Source organism: Myxine glutinosa, chromosome 3 (genome assembly GCF_964187855.1).
Source record: "Myxine glutinosa chromosome 3, kmMyxGlut1.1, whole genome shotgun sequence".
Lineage (NCBI taxonomy): Eukaryota > Metazoa > Chordata > Myxini > Myxiniformes > Myxinidae > Myxine > Myxine glutinosa.
In genome coordinates this window covers 35089113-35114651 of record NC_136263.1, presented here as the reverse complement: position 1 = coordinate 35114651, position 25539 = coordinate 35089113, and the positions used below count along the sequence as shown (strand labels likewise).

Genomic DNA, 25539 nt, shown 5'->3' with positions numbered 1-25539 from the left:
GCAGAACTCCATCAAGCTGTGGATGAAGGCCTTGCAGGTGGATAGTAGTTCAAGAGTGCTAAGGAAGGACTTTGTACAACGGAAGATTCCCAGGTGGCGGCTGGCATTGGAGGCCAACTTTGAAATGTGATTTGCCCAAGAAAGGTCATTGCTGATATAGCGAGACCCAGGACTTTCAATGACTGAACTTCCTCAAGCCGATTGTTAGGAAAGTAGATAGGAGGTTGTTTTTACCAGATGGTGCTTTTGGTGAGAGATAGAGTGTGCGATTTGTCAGGACTGAAAGACATATTCCAAGTGTTTGAGCAGCTTGTGATTTTAGTCAAGATCTGAAGAGAGGGAAGAAGCCGCAACCTGCCTGTCTGAAGGAAGAGTGATGTCACAGAAGAGGGGTCATAGATTCATCAGCAAATATATAAAGTGGATTTTCCAGAGTCAGAGAGATTTATGAGGATCAGGAATAGGGACACTGCCTTGGGGCACTGCAGCCTTTACAGGGAGAGGAGATGAAAGGATTCTGTGGAGTGCCACAGGTTGGCTACGAGAGTAGAAGAAATCAGTAAGCTATGTGTGGAGTTGGCCTTGGATGCCATGTGCAGAGAGTTTGGAGAGCAGGATGCCAGACTGTATCAAAAGCTTGAGATATGTCCAGAGAGATGTCCCTGGTCTCATGTTTGACATTGAGGGCCTCGATCCATTGTTGGGTGATCTTCTGTGTATGATTTACCGAGTTATTATGTCTTTTGTATTTAGTAAGGTTAGGTTTGGTTGCTTCAGGTGTCCAAACATCAGCCCCCAGGAAAGCATCTTTGATTTACAACACTATGTCTGTGGGAAAGTATTTATTACTGTCCACACTACTTTTGTGAAAAGCATCCAGTTTGTACAGCGAGGAGGGCCATTACCATGTGTTTGTCCATTGTCTACTAATGTCCTTGTAGTTAATGCAGAAGTACACTGATGTTTACTAATGTCTTTATCCTGAATGCAATTGTATGTACAAGATCCTCCATGAGCTGAAAAGTAGTGCAAAAGTGATTACTTTTAAAACTGACAGTGGGGTGGAGGGTGAAGCTGATAAGAACACACATAAATCCATTTGAGAAAGGTGGCAGCAGGAAGTCAGCAAGCGTAGAACAGCTCAGTGGTATGTCCTGAAACGATATTTGAACCGGTAGAGTACAACATGCAAACCGGTCATTTTCAAGGGTTGATCCAATGGGGTTTTGATTGTACACCTTGTTATCTAGAACTCCATCTTTATCCAATCCCTCTTTCTCAGTTTCATTTTTTTCCCCTCCAGGTCTTTCACGGTGGATGAGGCAGCGGATTCGACACAATGACAATTGCTCCACGGCTCTGCAGTCACTCTCCTCCTTTCTAAACTCTCGGCTCGTCCCAAATACGGAGGTTCAACATCCCCGCTGCGCTTCAACCGTTGACATCCCAAGCACGTCTGTTACGACCACCATGCACCACACCAATCTAAACTTTCAATCTCCCCACTACAACTCCCAGGCAAAAAACTCTTCTCCAAGCTCATCCAAACCCAATACGTCTCAGCCTTCAAAATCTAGCCAGTCCTTCCTACCTTCAGTCATGTACGCCGAATTGCCAAGGACATTCCTCCCTTTGCCTAGTCGAGTGTGCACGGATGTAGGATCTCAGAACAATCCGATATCACCGAGTTACAGTGACGTGCCCCCCATCCAGGCGTCAGTCACGCCTTTGAGACCTACAACGAGTTCTGGTATGGTTGTCCTCTATCTAATATATAAAGCTCGATGTGTGTTTGTTTGTTTATATTGTGCTTCAAAAAGCACTGAAACGAATTTTGCATGTTGCCTCAGGGTACCCCCAAGTTTGGTTTCTGTCTGGGTAGCATAACTGTGGGAGGGGGTTCAGAGTGGGGGAAAGATCCCAATTCTCTCTTAGTGTGTATCGTATAGCGCCACCCGGTGGTGGTATCCGGTATTACAAATCATCTGCCATAAAGAAAGTTTAAACATCTTCACAACTTGCATGACGGTGATGTTAAGATCAGAGAGAGAATAATACAAAATTTAAAAAAATGTTTCATTCCATTTATTTTAAGTGGAGGTTCAAACGAAGGCGTCCAACACTAAGCTTCACATCGAAGCGGAAGTGACATATATATATATATATATATATATATATATATATATATATATATATATATATATATATATATATATATATATATATAAGCCTTTTGCTCACACCATATGTAAGCAGTAAGGATTGTAGATGAAGGTGAAATTTGGTGTTGTAACATCGTTTTCAATTCTCTTTCAACAGATCTTCAAAAATGTAGAAAGACGATCGACAAGTATTTCTCTCCACGGGCAAAAATACCGGTGGACGTGATCAATGGAGTCGAAGAGAATGTTACGGAGTGCTGTGAACCAAAGAGGGCAACGACTCATTGTGCATCACAGAGTTTATTTTCATCCACCTCAGCCTCCAAAGTTGACGACTTATCCATGTCTTGTTCTTCACCCGTCTCTTCAGACGCACTTCTATGTTCTCCTCCTCTATCTCCCGTTCTCGCTAAACAGCCGGCGACTCGAGATCCTCCGTGCCTTCCCGCATTTGAGCCCGATGACTTGATTTCCTGTGACCTGGCGTCTGCCGACTCGTGTGATGAGGAGATGGCCAATAACAGCCAGGAGCTCTTTTCTAGCGATTGGCCAGAGGAAACCATTTCGGGTCATGTGACCACTGACCAGCCAATTGCGTCTCCCAAAGCACAAAGCGAATCGGTGTCACCCATCGTACGACGTGTGAAGACGTGTCGTCTATCACGTTCTTTCCACAAATCTTTTTTAAATTCCCCCTAATACATCTCTGGAGCACCGGTGACTCTCCCATCTCCGCTGCTAAAAAGTGATGTCGAAAAATATTAATAAACACGTTTGTACATTTGTAAATCAAGAAACAGCAAAGCCCTTGTAGAATATACTTGCAGATCCTTGTAGATTTAAATGCAGATCAGCTCTAGCTAAGGGTTGCATGACATGAGTATTCTATTTGTTTTTGCTGAAATATTTCAGTGCAATAATAATAATGGTTTCCAGATGTAAAGATATGCAGTATTTACTGAAAATGTACAAGTTAATTTGACTTGCTTTAATGGTTTTGCAACATTGGATGTAATTTTGCTTTGCTGTGCATCAGAGATTTGGCTTCTGGGCGCTTTATGGCGTCGTGCCATCCCGGGTTCACATCACCAGGTGGCGCAAAAAATGGTTTGCACTTGGTAAGCTATATCTGTCTTGTTGAAGGGTAATATGAAAACGATCTCAAAGCTTATACAGTAAAGACGAAAATCCATTGGTTCAAAGAAGCCAGAAATTAGTTTGATTACATTCTTTGTAAAAGAAACGCTATTTCTTGCAAACGTTTGCTTCACAACTTTAATGTCTCGTGTGCAAGAATATATCAAATCTTTCATTTCAAAGCCGTTTGGAATAACCCCAAGTTACACACAATTGCATGATGGGAAGATGTTACAAATGTCTTGCATATTGTAAATGTATCATAGTAACCATGCTTTTTTTATGTCAATAAAATTTATTTAATACAGTATGTAATGTTCTTATTAAGCCAATTGTTGGTTTAAATAGGATAGGAGGCTTGTACCTGGTGTAGGGTTTCTTTCTATAACTAGATGGTATTCATAGGAAACTTACCCTGCGCAGTCAACTTGGTGTGAGCCAACTCTTCTGTTTTTGAACGTTTCTTTTTTTTGGATCCAATATGGCTGCCAGACCACGTGAGCGATGACATCATAAATTTATATTTTGTAATATAATTGTTGCATCAATCAAGCTCAATAAATTTCAAACTGATCAGACTAAGCATTGTCCCTGTCGAATTATGACGTCGTAATTATGGCACCAATGACGTCATCGTTAACAACACCTATTCCCCATATGGAGTTATTTACAATGAGCCACATTTCGATTTTTTAAATGCTGACACGGCACACACTTTACTTTACTGAAATGCAGACGCAAATGTTATATTTTCGTCAAAAATCGTCGGAATTTCGCCAAATCTGTTTTGGTCGTGTGTTAATATACATTAGCGATTGACAAATCTGAAATCAGAATTTTATTTGAGGTCAAAATAACCCCGTGAGGTCGCTCCATACTTTGCCTGCTCGTCATTTGCAGTGTGATAAATTAATTCCATGCCCACTATAGAAGACTTCTTCTTCACGCAATAACAACTTCTAGGTTCCAGACCGTACATCCAATCATCTTGAAATTTTGCACACATGTTACACTTCATTACCTCTACTATAATAGAAAGTTTCACGTCGATCAATGAAGCGGTTCAAGAGTTATAAATTTTTTAATATTCTTTTAAAAATTATTTATGTCTGCCAAACCACGTGACCTATTGCAAATTCTAAAAGGTGATTTTAGTAGACTGATATGCTGAACAGTCTGTGAAGTTTCCCCTCGATAGGATCACAAATGAGGGAGGAGCTAGGTTTTAAAAGTTTATGCTTAAAAACGTCATAACTCTGAAACCATGTGACGCATGATGTCATGCTTCATGACTTTTTTGTTCGTCATGGGTATGCGATTTTGCCTGCAAAGTTTGGCCTCGATCTGTTCAGTCGTTTAGGAGAAAATTGGAGTTTTGTGGGTTTTCAGGCTTTTCACTCAAAGCAATATGGCGTCCGAACCACGTGACCTACGACGTCATTATCATTTTATTTCTGCATCAATTTATACCGAGAAGATGCTCAAGAAATTTCATCCTGATCGGATAAAGTTTACTTGTCGAATTATGACGTCATAACGGGGGCACCTATGACATCATCATTCACATGTTATTCCACATGGAGAGTTATTTCTGGTGGCGTCTGGTCAAATCTGTTTCTGGTGTTTGTTCCCCCTCCATCCCCTCCCTCACCTCAAACGGCTTAACGGCTGACTCCGCACGTGAAAAAGCTGAATGCCTCAACTCTGTGTTTGCCTCTAAATCTTGTGTCCCAAACCCATCCCTCTCTGTACCCACCGACCACCGTACCCAGTCGTACCCAGCTGCTCCTGGACTCTGTGTCCTTTCCTCCTGACAAGGTGGAAAAGTTTCTGTCAACCCTCGACTCTGATTCTGCAACTGGTCCTGACGGCATCAGCCCACGGGTCCTAAAATCATGTTCTGCTCTTTCACTCCCTCTTTCTGTTCTCTTCACCCTCTCTTTTGCTCAAGGTCATCTGCCATCTGCTTGGATGATTCCGACGATCAAGCCAACATCACCGGTTTGCACAAAAAAGGTGCAAAAACAGATCCCAGCAACTACAGACCAATCAGCCTTCTCCCAATTATCAGCAAAGTCATGGAATCCATCATTGCTTCAGATATTAAATCTTTCCTCTTCTCCAATGGCTTGATCTCTGATCATCAATTTGGTTTCAGACCTGGTCACTCTACTCTGGACATGCTGCTTCTGCTTTCTCAACAATGGATGGAGGTCCTCAACGCCAAACAGGAAATTAGAGCTGTCTCCCTTGACATTTCACATGCCTTCAATACGGTCTGGCACCCTGCTCTGCTCACCAAACTCTCCTCCTTTGGTATCCATGGAAATCTCCACGCATGGCTGGCGGACTTCCTCTCTGGTCATAGTCAACGTGTGGCCCTGAATGGGTTTCTCTCATCTCCTCTTCCTGTTCAGGCTGGAGTTCCCCAAGGTAGTGTTCTGGGCCCTGTGCTTTTTCTGGTCTTCATCAATGATCTCTCTGACTCTTGAAAATCCTCTCTATCTCTTTGCTGACGACTCTACTCTCTGTCGCTCCATTCCTCATCCCTCAGATCGGCAGTCTGCAGCCTCCTCACTCTCTGCAGACCTGGACAAAATCACAGACTGGTCAAACAAGTGGAACATGTCTTTCAATCCTGACAAATCTCACACTCTTACAATGTCTCTCCGAAAGGACCGACTGGACAACCCTCCCATCTACTTTCTCAACAATCCTCTCCAAGAAGTTCTGTCGCTCAAGCTTTTGGGTCTCACTATCTGCCATGATCTTTCTTGGGAAAACCACATTTCCAAGCTGGCCTCCAAAGCCAGTCGCCGACTGGGCATCCTCCGTCGTGCGAAGTCCTTCCTTGGCACACCTGAGCTCCTCACCACATACAAGGCTTTCATCCGCAGCTCAATGGAATACTGTTCCCCCCTCTGGGCTGGTGCTCCTGCCTCACACCTTGCTCGGCTTCACGCTGTTGAGGCCAAAGCTTTCAGAATCATTGGAATCTCCTGCGATGTAGTCAACACCGAGGGCCTTTCACTCACTCACCGCAGGCAGGTTGGTGGTCTTTCTGTCTTCTACCGACTCCTCTCCGGCCTTGCTCCCCCAGCTCTCTCTGTGCTCTGTCCCCCCAATATTCCTTCAGGTCGCACAAGATCTGCCTGCAACCCTCTTATGGTTAAACTGCCAAAGTCTAGGCTCTCTGCTCACCTTCACTCTTTCATTCCCCTTTTCTCCCGCCTCTGGAACAAACTCCCCCACTCCCTTCAATCCCACTCCTCCCTCCAGGTCTTTAAAACAGCTGTTCACCACCATCTCTTATCTTCCCCCATCGAAAACCTTGATCTTTTCTACCCCCGGTAATTCACCCCAGAGTCTTTGCAGTGTTCATATGTTTTATTCCTCTCCCACCTCCCCCCAAGTCCTCCCGATGTCCCTGCTCTCAAATGTTGTGTTTGTGTCCTTCCCCCTCTTCCCCCTCTCTTTTGTGTCCTTCCCCCTCTCTCCCCATCTTGTCTGCCGCTCCCCTTGTTTTTTGTGTTTTGTGTGTCGGTTTGACTTTTTGTGTGATTAATGTTAGCTCTTTCACGAGCCTCGATCTTGTATACAAAAAAAAAAAAAAAAAAAAATTTGCAATGAGACCTGTCTCAATTATTTCTGTGGAGCAGTTTTTGAGATATAGGAGTGCAAAGCTTTTTGTTTTTTCCAAGATGGCGCCTGTACCACGTGACCTGTGACGTCATAATATTCACTAAAATATTATACAGGAGTCGTCCCTCCTATGGTGAAAATTTCATGTCAATCGGACCAACGGTTGCCGAGAAAATGAATTTTTAAAATGCAGACACGCATGTATGTATGTACGTATGTACGACGTATGGACCCAAATGCTAAACCCTGCCTTTCGGCTCGCGAGCGCAGGGTAATTAGTGCCCCCCATTTTAATGGTACCTCAGAGTTTCTTCGGCCATGAGGCACTATGAGTACTAAACCACCACTTAGGATTTTTTCTTCCTTTTTTTTTTCTGCCCATGTCCGAGCTGTATCTCAGATTCGGCTGGCACTTTCAGAATGAAAGTTTACATCAATAATGGAAATCCAACATATGAGGGGTTGACATTTTTTGACCTTGGCCATTTTGAGGTCATGACCTAATTATGCTCTTAAATTAACATTTTTCATAACTTGAAGGTTTGTCCAATCTGAACAACATTGCCCTCTCTATATCATCTACACTAGAGCAAGACGCATGTAATAACCCTCAGAGTTAAAGGTCAAGGTCAAAGGGCAGTCTGAAAATAAGTAAATAAACAAGAAGATGTCATGCGGAGTACGATACTTGCAAAATCCACCCCTCCCCCCAAAAAGGTTAGCCATGGATACATCAACTTGTCCATTTCATTAACATTACAATTCGCGATCTCAAATCAAATCTCAAAGAGCACCCCGCTCTGCTCACCAAACTCTCCTTCTTTGGTATCCATGGAAATCTCCACGCATGGCTGGCGGACTTTCTCTCTGGTCGTAGTCAACGTGTGGCCCTGAATGGGTTTCTCTCATCTCCCCTTCCTGTGCTGGCTGGAGTTCCCCAAGGCAGTGTGCTGGGCCCTGTGCTTTTTCTGGTCTTCATCAATCATCTCTCTGACTCTTGAAAATCATCTCTATCTCTTTTCTGATGACTCTACTCTCTGCCGCTCCATTCCTCATCCCTCAGATCGGCAGTCTGCAGCCTCCTCACTCTCTGCAGACCTGGACAAAATCACAGACTGGGCAAACAAGTGGAACATGTCTTTCAATCCTGACAAATCTCACACTGTTACGATGTCTCTCCGAAAAGACCGACTGGACAACCCTCCCATCTACTTTCTCAACAATCCTCTCCAAGAAGTTCTGTCACTCAAGCTTTTGGGTCTCACTATCTGCCATGATCTTTCCTGGGAAAACCACATTTCCAAGCAAAGCCAGTCGCCGAACTGGGCATCCTCCGTCGTGCGAAGTCCTTCCTCACCACACCTGAGCTCCTCACCACGTACAAGGCTTTCATCCGCAGCTCAATGGAATACTGCTCTCCCCTCTGGGCTGGTGCTCCTGCCTCACACCTAGCTCGTCTTCGCGCTGTTGAAACCAAAGCGTTCAGAATCATTGGAATCTCCCGCGATGTAGCTATCTCCGACGGCCTTTCACTCACTCACCGCAGGCAGGTTGGTGGTCTTTCCGTCTTCTACCGACTCCTCTCCGGCCTTGCTCCCCCAGCTCTCTCTGGGCTCTGTCCCCCAAATATTCCTGCAGGTCGCACAAGATCTGCCTGCAACCCTCTTATGGTTAAACTGCCAAAATCAAGACTCTCTGCTCACCTTCACTCCTTCATTCCTCTTTTCTCCCGCCTCTGGAACAAACTCCCTCACTCTCTTCAATCCCACTCCTCCCTCCAGGTCTTTAAAACAGCTGTTCACCACCATCTCTTATCTTCCCCATCCAAAACCTTGATCTTTTCTACCCCCGCTAATGTCACCCTAATTCCACTTTTTTGAGGTGACTTTTGTCTTCTTTCCTGGAAGTCCTTGGTGTCCTTGTGTTTTATACCTATCCTGCCTCCCCCCAGGCCCTCTGCCTCCCACACATCTCCCGATGTCCCTGCCCTCAAATGTTGTGTTTGTGTGCTTCCTCCCCTTCTCTCCCCATCTTGTCGACCGCTCCCCTTTTTATATACTTTGTTTGCTTGTTTGTTTGATTTGTTTGTTTGATAAATGTTAGCTCTTTCACGAGCCTCGACTCTGTATACAAAAAAAAACCAAAAAAAAGCTCGGGTCAGTCGGATGAAAATTGATGATTTTGGGAGTTTGACCTTGAGTTGACCTTTGACCTCAAAATCGATAGGCTTCTTCCTTAGGACCAACTCTACCATCTGGTGAAGTTTCGTGAAGATCAGTTTGAAATTGTGACGTAGGCGATTAATAGACAGACAGAAAAACACACAAGACCAACCAAATCTTCGATTTTGCAAGTAATGAACCGTGTTTTTTTGTCATTGCTTAATTTTGCCAATGCAGAATCTCAAAGACCTCTTGGCCTTCCAATATGTTCCTGCATCATAATAGTGGACCTGCATTGAAGTTATGCACCTGATATTTGATTCGTGTCCTTGACCTATTTTTAGGTTATCTCGATCTCGAAGATTTTAGGTTATCTTGATAACCTTGTAAAATGGGTCTTTATGTCCGTCCAGTCGTCGGTTAACTTTTTGCTATTTTTGCTACTCCTTCCTTGTCACCCAGCTGATTGTTCTGAAACTTGATACGTGAATACAAGACAGTATCCCGCACAATCGCTTGGGCTTCGGTTTTTCGACTTCGGATCAAGGGGGTTACCCCCTCAAACTTTGGATCCATATTCGTCCCTCCTTTACCAACTGATTGCTCTGAGACCCGATACAGCCCTTCCACTCGATGGTCCACAGGATAGCTGGGTCTTAGATTTTTCGATTTCAGATCAGGGGGGGTTCCCCCAAATCTCGCCCTGTAACTTGAAATTTCCGTAGTCGTTAAATTTGAGTACAGTCTAACACCAAGTTTGATTTAAATCCTTTCGGCTGTTGTAAAGTATCACATTTTTACCTGGCATGACCTCTGACGTTTGACCTCTTGATGCTGAAATGTAATCTTGTCATCTTTGTAATATATATATATATATATATATATATATATATATATATATATATATATATATATATATATATATATATGGTATCTGTAATCTGGTTCTCCAACCTAATGAGCGGACAGCATGACGTCATCGCCAAGTGATATATATATATATATATATATGACAATGATATGGGGGTCGCATAGTGACTGATATATATATATATATATATATATATATATATATATATATATATATATATATATATATATATATATAGTTACGGTCCGCGGATTAGATGTTATTTTTACCGAGCGGTGGTGTAACCGCGGCCGAACAGTTGTTCCCCGACTAAGCCCGATTCACCCGATTCACCCAAGCGTTGGCCGTATCACGCCACAGATACTCAATCTGGAAAACTCTAAAGCGACCGAATCCAAAGAGGAAGGAGAAGACGTACAGAAGAGTAACGGGGTTTATTATGTACACATACACAAGCAAGAAGAACAGTCACGATTATTTACAGGGGACATGAGACGCAGGCAACACAGTGCAAATTACTAGCTTATCTAACAGGCTTACTTAATACCCAGGACAGAACAAACGAAGACACAGACTCACGCGGGGAATTGCAGAGTGGATTGGCTGGAAGGAGAGGAAAGTCCACTGGGTCCGGCAGCACGTTCTGCAGCCGCCGTTCCTTCGCGGCCCTGCTCCGAACTGCCGTCCAGGCCCCTAAGCGGCTGGCAAGCGTTGTTGCTGCTGCTGCTGTAGACGCTGCCGCTGGCGAGCAAGGTGCCGAATAGAAGGCTTTTGCGCTTCCCTGGATGACCTCTGCTTTGGACCTCACAACTCAGCTCTGGTCATAGCTCGTCTCTCGTAAAAGCTCCTCTCCTTTCTGTAAAAGCTCATCTCACCACGCAGCTCAGCTCAGCCTTTCAGCTCATCTCTTGGACTCATCTCTTTTGGGAACGTCCCACCGCGGGTTATATAGGCCCCGCCCCTCAACCTTTTCGAACCTCCCCCAAACGTTCTCTCTCCGCCCTCTCAAGCCAAACCCCTTGTTCATGGTTGGTCGAGTGGGGCTGGCTCACTCCTCCCCTCTCTGACGAGGTGGGGACCCGCCTTTCTTCCCCAACCCTGCCTCGTGGTCAATGGCGGCAATTGGAGGGGATGTAATTGCCAATCGACGAAAGGGGGAATGGAGGTTTTTGGGAATGGGAAGGAAGGGAATCTACTCTTATTTCACTCGGTGCAATGGAGTGTCATCTTAATGGAAGACAAGGCCTTACCCTAAGACACATAATAAGGAAATAAACTACTGAACAGGGGTATTCTATGATTGGCTGCCGTGTATGCTTTATGGAGTAATTATGGGACGCCCTTTGACCTTTACACTACGGAGGTATTTACAAGGATCATGACATTTACAAAGGGTGATCTTTACAACAATTTACACTACAACAACAAAAAAAACAAACCATTCTCATATCCACAACACTGCACCCTCCTCCTCTTAGGCACGACCCGGGCCTATAACTTAAATTTAGTGTGACACGTAGGTGTAGTTCCCTCTACTTTTAACCTGACCCTGAGTGCGACAGTTTTAAAACATAAATAAATGTGTCCCGCTGCTCCATTGCACCCTGCCTAACAGACTCACGCCCACAGTTAACCGAATTGCGGAATGGTCTGCAAACTACACACTGACGGTGGGGAGCATTATTTACAGTTGACACTACTTTTATTTACAAAACTAACCCAGGACCTGTGATTGTTTTTTCTGGGGGGGGAAGACAGTCTGCTCTGCATCGACGCACCATGAAAGCACCTATAACGCACCAACACACCCTCAAGCACCAATCGGTGCAGTCACCACAGTTCAGCAATGTTCAATAAAAATAAAATCAACAACCCCTAACCCTGCAGGTGGTCTCTTGCTCTTCGGCTCCCTCTGCTGGCTATTATTATTCTTCCAGATGTTGTCATTTTCTTTTGCTGGCGGCCTATTTGTATTAAAACTTGCACCCAACGTGTCCCTTTTATTTATTTTATTTATGGCCCACAGGGCTGACTAGTGTGGTTCACCTGTGGGGCATCGGTGCCCTGTGGCCAAGGTCCGCCAGCAAGATTTCGGGCCCTCATGGCCGGTTCCAGCAGAGGGGCCAGGCCCCAACCCATGGGGTCCACCAGTGGTGCTCGGCCACAGACATGTGGTCCATAATGTGGTGCATCGATGCAGACAGCTGGTTCTGGGAGTTCCGGGCGCACAATGGAGGCCTCACGCACGCTCCCCTCGGCGCCCAATGGTGCACAGGTCATGTGGGAGACAAAAGGGGGAAGACAAATGAGCGAGGGGTAAGGTCACAAGGGTACACATCAATAAGGCAATGCAAGGTGAAATGCGTACGGAGGGCGAAGTGAGAAAGCTCGTCCCTACCGTACGTCACCCCCCTGTCACCTACACTACCCTTGCCCTTACCCCATATGTACAAAATCTACACATTACAAATTCGTCGCTACTGTCACGTCTTCCCCATATTTCTTCTATTCCAAATTCGTCACCACAATCCTAGCCAAAATTTGCCATCACCCAATTCATCATCAATCCTCATAAGGAGGGAGAGATGGAACACAAGCACAATGTCACACCCACATCATGATGCGTCTCACAATCCAAACATCTGCATCATAAAAATAGTAAAAACAACCTGGCATGGTGTGGAGTACCTGTCACCTCAGGTGAGTGGATGCAGATGGTGCGAGGAGATCCTTCATCCTATCTACCCTCTAAATGACTTTAACACTCTTTACTCTACCCGGGGTCTCTCCCTGCCAATTCATTGGCCAACTTACACTATGGGTTCTAAAAACCAATTCCCATTGACCAAACTGTGGTGCTTCTCAATTTGGGGTCTCACTCCCCCGATTCATCTCCCGGTGCCCTTGCACAATTTCTGGGCTGTGACGTGTAGCTCTCCCAGCAGGTCTACCCACCTGCACACCTCCACCACTGCAGTTGCCACCCGAGCTTACCTAGCTCCTCACCCTAACCTAACTAACTGGGGAAGGCCCCTCCTGGCTCTGTCACCCCACTCGGTGCCCTCTGGCACTGGGCTACCCGGGTCCGTCCTCCGGATCCTCAGGCCCCATCCACAACAACTCTAACGGCTCCCAGAGCCCACCTGCGGCCTCACCTGGCCGACATCCTCACAGTGGTGGAGTGCCCAAACCAACTACACACACACTAACAGGCTACACGCCCAGCCATTTCCACAACACTAATGCACCCATCCAAACACCATTCTTCCACCCGCACCACAGATGCCAATATCCAACCACAATTTACCTGTTCCCTCTACCTAACACTTACACTACCCGCCCCGGGTATTCGTGATGGGGGTCCACTCTTCCCCCATTCACACCTTCGCACCATCCACTCCACTCCATATTTTCCACCATACTCACTCCACGACCATCCCTTCCAAGACTCCATATATTCCACACTCCATGTCTTCCACACAACCATTTATTCCATACACCTGTTGGTGCACACCTGTGCACTCACACCTGGTGCCACCTGCACCCTCCTTCTCCCTGGACCATTTGGTCAACACAATACACATCACTATCACTATCACTCTTACTCATACACTGCTCCATCCACCTGTTCAGTTGCACACCTGTGCAATCACACCTGTTCAATCACACCTGTTCCTCACACACTGCTCAATACACTTGAATACACCTCCAACACTCACACGGCATCATCTCAACTACCTGTTGCCCTGCTAACTTAGTGCTCCCCGTCTTCCCTTTAAACTAAGCACATACCACGTCATTATCATCCACTCTAATCTACCTGCGTCCCCACTACAGGTGTCATTGTCACTACCTAACCTTAACGTCACCTAAGGTCATCTCTCTAGATCCCTACACACGATATATCCTAACCCTCCCGGGCTAGTTTTCACTGCCATCAACCCCATAACTAGTGCTCCTTTGCCCCCCCGTTGTGAGGGATGGTGGATTGGCCATCCCATCACATGGGGCATCTCTTACTATAAATTTTGCTTGTCCAATTTCAACAAATCAAAAATTTGCCAATCACTCTACCAATCCTCTGCCAATTACTCTACCAATCCTTTGCCAATCATCAAATTTTGTTTTTTTTCTAATTTCGGGGCCAAAACACTATTCTCGTCATCAGTCTACTCACTAATGCCTCTCGGTGCGCCAATTCACTTCCACAGCCCGGCTTCGTAAAGCCGAGCAATGAATGCGGGTTGTTTGGTGCCGGCGGCTGGATGCGTCCGGCACTCGGTGCAGGGAAGGACGCTTACCCGGGCCGAGATCCCACGCACCACCTCGGCACGGAGCCATCCCATGGCCCGATCTCGACCTGCCGGAATGCCCCAACAAAAAGGGGTCGCCATGACGACCCTTCCTATTGGGCTGCCCGCTCCGCCTCGTGGAGCACGGACGCGGCCGTTCAAAGCGATGCCCAGCGTGGATCGCGTATGGCGGTCCTTTCGAACCCGCCGTGGTTCGGATCCCCGCTGGTCCTCGCGGCACGCGAAGCTGCCCGACGCGCACCGAGGGCCCGATTCGGCTAAATGTCGTTCTAACCGCTAACCCGGTTACCGTCGATGCCTCACCTGCATGCTTACACCCCGCAGCCCGTTCCTTGCTCATACATCCAGCTGTTCCCATGCTCCTCGTCATTGCACCTTCTCTTACACACCCAGGTACACTCATTCCGCTCACAGACTTGGTCACACACCTGACCACCGAACACCTTGGCACACATTCGTCGTTCGCACACCTCACCAACACACCTCTTCGCGCCCCCTCCTCGGTCACCTCCTCTGTGACAACCACAGGTGTGCTCTCACTCGCACACCCAACCACGTGTCTCACTACCAATTCCAGCGTGCATTCCCACACACGCTCTACCATTCCAGGTGTGCTTCCTTCCATTCCAGGTGTACTTCCTCTCTCACCTGTCACAACCAACTCACGCTCCGTGTCACTCTCACTACTTTCACCACCACTCTTGACAGCGCACTCACCCTTACTCTCGACAGCGCACTTTCCTCATGCACCTGTCCGTTACACACCTTTCTCGCGCACACTCTCCCGTTACATCCTCTGTAACACTCACCACAGGTGTGCATTCTTTCTTACTTTTGACAGCGCACTCTTTCCCCATGCACCCGTCCGTTACACACCTTTCTCGCGCATCCTCTTGCGCACACTCTCCCGTTACTTCCTCCGTAACACTCACCACAGGTGTACACTCTTCCGTTACATCCTCTGTAACACTCCTCACTACGCGCTTCCATGTGCTCCCTCGCACACGCGCTACGACCGACTCACTCTCGACAGCACACTCACTCCTCGGCGCGCACTTTTTCCTCACACACCCCAGTCGGACATTCTCGCACACCTCCTCTTTCGCACACCAGACCTGTCGCACACTTCACCAACGGCCTCTCACGAACACCCGGGTCCAAAGCAACCCCCAAGCCGACTGAAGCTCCCCTCACATCATCTACATTTCCACGTATATCGCCACTCACCTTGGCACCTCGTCTCCTCACCTCCTTCGCCACCTGCAAACTCTTTATTTGGTTAGTGAGCACACCATCACGATTTGAGCACCGACCGTGTACATATTACATCACCTCCTCCTGTATTTCTCTTTTAGTTTCTGTCCGTCTCTTCTTAATTTCACTCACCTCTTCTTCCACTTCCTCTAATTTTTGCTTCACTTCTTTTATTTCCCGGTGCGTCTCCTCAAGTTCGTCCTCTAAGGCTATCTTGACCGTCTCTATGTGTGTCCTCACCTCTCGGTCCTTCGTCTCCATTACCTCTGTCACCTCGTCCAACCTCATTGTCAGTCCCTCACGTACCATCTGACATTGCCTCTGTGTCGCTATTAAGTCGTCCTTGATGTCTTTTTGTGTCGCTTTTAACCCTCCTAGTACCGCAGTGTTCCTTTGAACCTGCTCCACTAACTCCGTCTGTCCCTCCGTCAGCTGTTCCACCTCCTCCGTCAGACCCTCTATTCCCCCCTGTAACCTAGCCGTATTATTCCTCACCTCTTTCTCCATACGCTTTTCACCTCGCTTTACCTCCTCGCGTACCCCCGAGACTTCCTCACTTACACCTCGTCGTATCTCCTCTTTCATCTCCTCCCTCTCTTTTGTAGATGCCACCCTCATCTGTCCCAATTCATCTCTCTGAGCATCCAGTTTGGTTTCTACCCCGATTTTCACCTCCTCTATCTGCTCTCCCATTTGTTTAATTTCTCGGGCGGATTGCTCCCCTATTTCCCGCAATTTGCCTTCCATCCTATTTTCTAACCCCATTAACCCATTTTTCACCCCCTCTATCTGATTCTCCTGGGCAGCCATTCTATTTTCCACCCCCGTTAACCCATGTTTCACCCCTTCTATCCCATTGTCTAACCCCTCAAATTTCTTGTCTAATCCCTTAAAATTGTTGTCTAGCCCCTCAAATTTAGCTTCTAGCCGTTCTCCCATTTTCCCCCCATTTCGCCCATTTTGCCCCCCAATTCGTCCCTCATTTGTTCCATTTTTGCTTCTAGCCTGTCCATACTGTCGTTCTTTTTCTGTACTTCTGCCATGAAATGGGCCATGAAGGCTCGCATGTACCCTGGCATCTCTGGCTCGGCTGCCGCGACCACGGGCGCGGCTAAATTTGGTGCCGCAATAACCATGTGTGCGAGGACGCCATTTTGCGCGCCTGAAACCCCCTCAACCACCTCCTCATGGCTCCCCTCCATTTGATCCTGGGTTACTCCTAACCCCTCTTCTAGCTCACCCACCTGCATCCGATCGCCTTGACCAGCCATGGCGCGATTTCAAAATTCGGGTTTTGCTTTAAAACAACACAAATTTCCAGCAGCTCCAAATTTTGACCAAATTTTTTATAGATGTTTTAAAAATTTGGTTCGGGCCTCGTATCCCACTCCTCGACACCAATTTGTTGCGGTCCGCGGATTAGATGTTATTTTTACCGAGCGGTGGTGTAACCGCGGCCGAACAGTTGTTCCCCGACTAAACCCGATTCACCCGATTCACCCAAGCATTGGCCGTATCGCGCCACAGATACTCAATCTGGAAAACTCTAAAGCGACCGAATGCAAAGAGGAAGGAGAAGACGTACAGAAGAGTAACGGGGTTTATTATGTACACATACACAAGCAAGAAGAACAGTCACGATTATTTACAGGGGACATGAGACGCAGGCAACACAGTGCAAATTACTAGCTTATCTAACAGGCTTACTTAATACCCAGGACAGAACAAACGAAGACACAGACTCACGCGGGGAATTGCAGAGTGGATTGGCTGGAAGGAGAGGAAAGTCCACTGGGTCCCGCAGCACGTTCTGCAGCCGCCGTTCCTTCGCGACCCTGCTCCGAACTGCCGCCCAGGCCCCTAAGCGGCTGGCGAGCGTTGTTGCTGCTGCTGCTGTAGACGCTGCCGCTGGCGAGCAAGGTGCCGAATAGAAGGCTTTTGCGCTTCCCTGGATGACCTCTGCTTTGGACCTCACAACTCAGCTCTGGTCATAGCTCCTCTCCTTTCTGTAAAAGCTCATCTCACCACGCAGCTCAGCTCAGCCTTTCAGCTCATCTCTTGGACTCATCTCTTTTGTGAACGTCCCGCCGCGGGTTATATAGGCCCCGCCCCTCAACCTTTTCGAACCTCCCCCAAACGTTCTCTCTCCGCCCTCTCAAGCCAAACCCCTTGTTCATGGTTGGTCGAGTGGGGCTGGCTCACTCCTCCCCTCTCTGACGAGGTGGGGACCTGCCTTTCTTCCCCAACCCTGCCTCGTGGTCAATGGCGGCAATTGGAGGGGATGTAATTGCCAATCGACGAAAGGGGGAATGGAGGTTTTTGGGAATGGGAAGGAAGGGAATCTACTCTTATTTCACTCGGTGCAATGGAGTGTCATCTTAATGGAAGACAAGGCCTTACCCTAAGACACATAATAAGGAAATAAACTACTGAACAGGGGTATTCTATGATTGGCTGCCGTGTATGCTTTATGGAGTAATTATGGGACGCCCTTTGACCTTTACACTACGGAGGTATTTACAAGGATCATGACATTTACAAAGGGTGATCTTTACAACAATTTACACTACAACAAAAAAAACAAACCATTCTCATATCCACAACAATATATATATATATATATATATATATATATATATATATATATATATATATATATATATATATTGTTGTGAATATGAGAATGTTTTTTTTTTATTTTGTTGTGGTGGTAAAATGTTGTAAAATATCACCCCTCCTCCCTCCGTTGTGGTTGTATAAAGGTCAAAGGGCGTTCCCGTAGTTAGTCCATAAAAACATACATGCAGGACACGATATATCTTTTCTTTTGACAGTTATATCTTATTCTGTGTTTTAGGATAAGGCTGTGTCTCCCATTAATTGAAGTACTCCATTGCACCAGTGAAAGAGAATATGTCCCCCCCCTTTCATTCCCATCCCCAAAAATCCCCATTTCCTTCACATCCCCCTTTCGTGATTGCCGACCCTCGATTGCCATATTACATCCCCTCTCGTCATTGCTGAGCCTCGATTCCCAATCACCTCCCCTCCAATAACCGCCATTGACCACGAGGCTCGAGTCAGGGAAGAAAGGCGTGTCTCCACCTCGTCAGAGGAGGGGAGGGGCGCGCCCGCCCGTCGTCGTCCGGGGCGGAGCCCGAGGGTCGTGCGACCAGCCAGGGCCGAGGTGAGCGCCCCGATGGGCGTGTCCAAAGCGCCGGGGGCGTGATCGCTGGGGGCGCTATAAAAGGGCGCAACCGGAAGTGGAGAAGGAGAAGAAGAAAGAGAGATGCACTCTGGGTTGGAAAAAGAAGGGTTGTGAAGAGAGGAGGAGTTGGTTGCAAGGGGTTGGTCACAGTCGGTTGCCAGAGAGAGGAGTCGGTGGTGAGAAGTGAGAGAAGCAAGAAAGAGTTGAGGGTTGAGGGTTGAGGGACCAGACCAGTGAGACAAGTCCTGGGAACGCAGCGGACGGAGGCCGCCGCAGCAGCGACACCCGGCAACCGCCAAAGGGGGCCTGAACGGCGGTTTGGAGCAGGGCCAACAAAAAGGAACGGCGGCTGCCAAACGCACGATTGAGCTGCAAGACCCCCCCTTGGACCTTTCCTCTCCCGCCAGCCATCCACCTTCTGCCATCCCTGGCATTCCCCGCGTGAGTCAGCGTTCTGTTTGTTCTGTCCTGGGATATAAGTTAAGTCTGTAGGTAAGCTAAATTTGCACTGTGTCACCTGCGTCTTGTGCTTGTAAATAAACGTGACATCTGTCTTTTTGCTTGTGTGTAAATAGTAGGAATAAATGTAGTAGTATTTCAAACCTTTTTTTTGTCTCCGTTTTCCTCTTGCATTGCGTCGCTTTTGTCTTTTCCCTCATTGAGCAGCTAGGGTGCGATACAACCAACGTTCGGGTGGAATCGGGTGAGTTTTGTTAGGTCGCGGTTTTAAACCACCGCTCGGTCTATAACATCCTAACCGCGATCAATAACAATTGGTGTCGGGGAGTGAGATCGACCCGGAGCGTGCTTCACGCGCTCAAAATTATAAAATACCGAAATTTGTTTTGTTTTAAAGGAAAAGCCCGAATTTTGAAATCGCGCCATGGCTGTCCAAGGCGACGGGATGCCGGTGGGAGAGATAGAGGGGTTAGAAGTAACCCAGGACTTCGGGGAAGAAAGGGAGGAGGAAAATGGCAATGTGGTTGCGGGAATATCAGGCGCGCAAAATGGCGCGCTCGCGCACGTGGTTGAAGGGTCCCAAAATAGCGGCACCGCGGAGGGCGAGCCCGCGGTGGCGGCTGGGGACGCTGGGCAAACCGGGTTTGACCTCAGATTATTCTTGACCCAACTGAATGCAAAAATGGATCAAATGGGAAACCAAATGGGGGTAATGAGGGACGAAGCGAGGGGTACCGGTGAGGGATTAGAAAAGAAATTTGAGGGATTAGACAAGAAATTTGAGGGGTTAGACAATGGGATAAAAGAGGTGAGAAATGGGTTAATGGGGGTAGAAAATAGAATGGCTGCCCAGGAGAATCAGATAGAGGGAGTGAAAAATGGGTTAATGGGGTTAGAAAATAGGATGGAGGACAAATTGCGGGAAATAGGGGAACAATCCGCCCGGGAAATCGAACAGATGGGGAACCAGATGGAGGAAATACGACGAGGGGTGAGTGAGGAGGTCTCGGGGCTACGCGAGGAGGTAAAGCGAGGCGAAAAGCGTATAGAGAAAGAAGTGAGGAATAATACGGCTAAGTTACAAGAGGGAATAGAAGATCTGACGGAGGAGGTGGAGCAGCTGACAGAGGGACAAACTAAGTTAGTGGAGCAGGTTCAAAGGAACACTGCAGTACTCGGAGGGTTAAAGGCGACACAAAAAGAAATTAAAAACGAATTAATAGCGACGCAGAGGCAATGTCAGATGGTACGGGAGGAACTGACAATGAGGGTGGAGGAGGTGACAGAGATAATGGAGACAAAGGACCGGGAGGTAAGGATGCACATAGAGACGGTCACGGTAGCCTTAGAGGACGAGCTTGAGGAGACGCACGGAGAAATAAAAGAGGTTAAACAAAAATTAGAGGAAGTGGGAGAAGAGGTGAGTGAAATTAAGAAGGGACGGACAGAAACTAAGAGGGAGATAAAGGAGGAAGTCATGGAATATGTACAAGGTCTGTGTTCAAATCATGATGCGGTGCTCACTAACCAAATAAAAAGTTTGCAGGTGGCAAAGGAGGTGCGGGGACGAGGTGCCAAGGTGAGTGGCAATGTATATGATGTGAGGAAAGCTTCAGTCGGCTTGGGGATTGGATTGGATCCGGGTGTTCGTGAGAGGCCGTTGGTGAAGTGTGCGACAGGTCTGGTGTGCGAAAAAAGAGGTGTGCGAGAATGTCCGACCATGGGGTGTGTGAGGAAAAAGTGCACGCCGAGGAGTGAGTGTGCCGTCAGGAGTGAGTCGGTCGTAGCGCATGTGCGAGGGAGCACAGGGAAGCGCGGTGTGGTGAGTGTTACGGAGGAGGTAACGAAAAAGTGTGCGCGGGAGGATGCGCGAGAAAGGTGTGTTACGGACGGGTGCATGGGGAAAGCGCATGCTGTCAAGAGTAAGGGAGAATGCATGCCTGTGGTGAGTGTTACAGAGGATGTAACGGGAGGGTGTGCGCGAGAAAGGTGTGTAACGGACAGGTGCATGAGGAAAGAGTGCGTTGTCAAGAGTGGAGGTGAGAGTAGTGAGAGTGAAACGGAGCGTGAGTTGGTTGTGACAGGGGAGCGAGGATGTACACCTGGGATGGAAGGATGCACACCTGGAATGGTAGAGCGTGAGTGGGAATGCACGCTGGAGTTGGTGGTGAGGCACGTGGTTGGGTGTGCGAATGAGGGCACACCTGTGATTGTCACAGAGGAGGTGACCGAGGAGGGGGCGCGAAGCGGTGTATTGGTGAGGTGTGCGAGCAACGAATGTGTGCCAAAGTGTTCGGTGGTCAGGTGTGTGACCAAGGCTGTGAGTGGAATGGGTGTACCTGGGTGTGTAAGGAAAGGTACGAGGAGCATGGGCACAGCTGGATGTGTGAGCAAGGAACGGGCTGCGGGGTGTAAGCGTCCAGGTGAAGCATCGACGTTAGACGGGGTAGAGTTTAGAACGACTTATAGCCGAATCGGGCCCTCGGTGCGTGCTGGGCCTCGCTTTGAACGGCCGCGGCCGGGCTCCACTAGGCGGAGCGGGCGGCTGGATAGGAAGGTTCGCTATGGCGACCACGTTTTGTTGAGACGTGCCGGCAGGTCGAGATCGGGACATTGGATGGCTCCACGCCGAGGTGGTGCGTGGGATCTCGGCCCGGGTAAGCCCCCGCCCCTGCCCCGAATGCGGGACGCATCCAGCCGCCAGCACAAAAGAATCCGCGTTCAGTGCTCGGCTGTACGAAGCCGGGCTGTAGATGTGAATTGGCGCACCGAGAGGATGTAATAAGTAGACGGGTGACGGGTGATAGTGATAGTGATTTAAAACGAAATTTAGAAAAGTGAATAGAATTGGCAGTAAATGGAAAATTTTTGAATTGTTGGATTTGGACGAGCGAAATTGGTAGTGAGAGACCCCCGATGTGGTGGGATGGCAAATCCACCATCCTTCCCATGTGGGGGCAAAGGAGCAATAGTTTATGGGGTGTATGGCAGTGAAAACTAGCCCGGGTGGGTTAGGTTATATTGATAGGGCCCTAGAAGATGACATTAGGTAACGTTAAGTTTAGTTCGTGACTGATACCTGTAGTGGGGACGCAGGTAGATTAGTGTGGTTGATAATGACGTGGGAGCGCAATAGTTTAAAGGGACGACTGGGAAGCGCAAGTTTCAGAGGGGAGTAGTTAGCTGAGATGATGCCGTGTGTGTGAGGATTGAACAGGTGAGAATTGAACAGGTGTGATTGCACAGGTGTGCAACTGAACAGGTGAATGGAGCAGTGTATGAGGGAGTAGTGGTGAGTGCGTGTTGTGTTGACCAAATGGTCCAGGAAGAGGAGGAGGGTGCAGGTGGCACCAGGTAGGATTGCACAGGTGTGCAACGACAGGTGAATGAAAGACAGGTGTATGGAATAAATGGTCTGGAGGATTGGAATGGATGGTCGTGGAGTGAGAATGGTGGAAATTGTGGAGTGGAGTGGATGGTGCGAAGGTGTGAATGGGGGAAGAGTGGACCCCCATCACGGATACCCGGGGCGGGTAGTGTAAGAGTTAGGTAGAGGGTACAGGTAAATTGTGGTTGGATATTGGCATCTGTGGTGCGGGTGACAGAATGGTATGTGGATGGGTGCGTTGGTGTTGTGGAAATGGCTGGGCGTGTAGCCTGTTAGTGTGTGTAGTTGGTTTGGGCACTCCACCACTGTAAGGATGTCGGCCAGGTGAGGCCGCAGGTGGGCTCTGGGAGCCGGTAGTAGTTGTTGTGGATGGGGCCCGAGGATCCGGAGGACGGACCCGGGTAGCCCAGTGCCAGAGGGCACCATGGGGTGACAGAGCCAGGAGAGGGGCTGCCCCCAGTTAGATAGGTTAGGGTGAGGAGCTAGGTAAGCTCGGGTGGCAACTACAGTGGTGGAGGTGTGCAGGTGGGTAGACCTGTTGGGAGAGCTACACGTCGCGGCCCAGAAATTGTGCGAGGGCACCGGGAGATGAATCGGGGGAGTGAGACCCCAAATTGAGAAGCACCACAGTTTGGTCAATGGGGATTGGTTGTTAGAACCCATAGTGTAAGTGGCCAATGGATTGGCAGGGGAAAGACCCCGGGTAGTGTAAAGTGTGTTAAAGTCATTTAGAGGATAGTTAGGATGAAGGATCTCCTCGCACCATCTGCACCCACTCACCGGAGGTGATAGGTAACTCCACACCATGCCATGGTTTAATTATTTTTATGATGAAAATGTTTGGATTGTGAGACGCATCATGACGTGGGCGTGACATTGTGCTTTGATGTTCCATCTCTGCCTCCTTATGAGGATTGATGATGACTTGATGATGGCAAATTTTGAAGTAGAGGGATTGTGGAGACGAATTTGGTATAGGGGAAATATGGGGAAGACGTGACAGTAGTGACGAATTGGTAATGTGTAGGTTTTGTACATATGGGGTAAGGGCAAGGGTGGGCTAGGTAACAGGGGGGTGACGTACGGTAGGGACGAGCTTTCTCACTTCGCCCTCCGTACGCATTTCGCCTTGCATTGCCTTTTTGATGTGTACCCTTGAGACCTTACCCCTCGCTCATCTGTCTTGTCCCCCCTTTTGTCTCCCACATGAGGACCTGAGCGCCGTTGGGCGCCGAGGGGAGCGTGCGTGGGTCGGCCATTGTGCGCCCGAAATTCCCAGAACCAGCTGTCTGCATCGATGCACCACATTATGGACCACATGTCAGTGGCCGAGCACCACTTATGGACCCCATGGGTTGGGGCAAGGCCCCTCTGCTGGAACCGGCCATGAGGGCCCGAAATCTTGCTGGCGGACCTTGGCCACAGGGCACCGATGCCCCACAGGTGAACCACACGTAGTCGGCCCTGTGGGCCATAAATAAAGATAAATAAAATGGACACGTTTGGGCAAGCTTTATTGCAAATAGGCCGCCAGTAAGCAAAGCAAATGAAAATGACAACAACTGGAAGAAATAATGATAACCAGCAGAGGGAGCCGAAGAGCAAGAGACACCTGCAGGGTTTGGGTTTGTTGGATTTATTTTATTGATGAACAGTGGTGACTGCACTGATTGGTGCTTGAGGGTGTGTTGGTGCGTTTTTGGGTGCTTTAATGGTGCATTGATGCAGAGCAGACTGTCCTCCCCCCAGAAAGAACAATTACAGGTCCTGGGTTAGTTTTGTAAATAAAATTAGCGTCAGTGTAAATAATGCTCCCCACCGTCAGTGTATAGTTTGAAGACCATTCCGCAATTCGGTTAACTGTGGGCATAAGTCTGTTAGGCAGGGTGCAATGGAGCAGCGGGACACATTTATTTATGTTTTAAAACCAGTCGCACTCAGGGTCAGGTTAAAAGTAGAGGGAACTACACCTACATGCCACACTAAGGTAAAAGTAATAGGCCCGGGACGTACCTAAGGGGAGGAGGGTGCAGTGTTGTGAATATGAGAATGTTTTTTTTTTATTTTGTTGTGGTGGTAAAATGTTGTAAAATATCACCCCTCCTCCCTCCGTTGTGGTTGTATAAAGGTCAAAGGGCGTTCCCGTAGTTAGTCCATAAAAACATACATGCAGGACACGATATATCTTTTCTTTTGACAGTTATATCTTATTCTGTGTTTTAGGATAAGGCTGTGTCTCCCATTAATTGAAGTACTCCATTGCACCAGTGAAAGAGAATAGGTCCCCCCCCTTTCATTCCCATCCCCAAAAATCCCCATTTCCTTCACATCCCCCTTTCGTGATTGCCGACCCTCGATTGCCATATTACATCCCCTCTCGTCATTGCTGAGCCTCGATTCCCAATCACCTCCCCTCCCATAACCGCCATTGACCACGAGGCTCGAGTCAGGGAAGAAAGGCGTGTCTCCACCTCGTCAGAGGAGGGGAGGGGCGCGCCCGCCCGTCGTCGTCCGGGGCGGAGCCCGAGGGTCGTGCGACCAGCCAGGGCCGAGGTGAGCGCCCCGATGGGCGTGTCCAAAGCGCCGGGGGCGTGATCGCTGGGGGCGCTATAAAAGGGCGCAACCGGAAGTGGAGAAGGAGAAGAAGAAAGAGAGATGCACTCTGGGTTGGAAAAAGAAGGGTTGTGAAGAGAGGAGGAGTTGGTTGCAAGGGGTTGGTCACAGTCGGTTGCCAGAGAGAGGAGTCGGTGGTGAGAAGTGAGAGAAGCAAGAAAGAGTTGAGGGTTGAGGGTTGAGGGACCAGACCAGTGAGACAAGTCCTGGGAACGCAGCGGACGGAGGCCGCCGCAGCAGCGACACCCGGCAACCGCCAAAGGGGGCCTGAACGGCGGTTTGGAGCAGGGCCAACAAAAAGGAACGGCGGCTGCCAAACGCACGATTGAG

General features: G+C 48.3%; 1 protein-coding gene across 3 annotated transcripts in view; it reads left to right on the top strand.

The window, feature by feature from the left end:
- Positions 1-3881, top strand: part of BRIP1 (BRCA1 interacting DNA helicase 1) — an 86121-nt gene extending 82240 nt beyond the window's left edge. For all 3 annotated transcript variants that reach the window (XM_078773863.1, XM_078773864.1, XM_078773862.1), the window contains exons 20-21: positions 1304-1750; positions 2320-3881. In XM_078773863.1, the coding sequence (XP_078629989.1) occupies positions 1304-1750; positions 2320-2861 (989 nt within the window). In that variant the 3' untranslated portion in view covers positions 2862-3881. The remainder of the gene's footprint in view (positions 1-1303; positions 1751-2319) is intronic.
- Positions 3882-25539: the final 21658 nt, after the last annotated feature.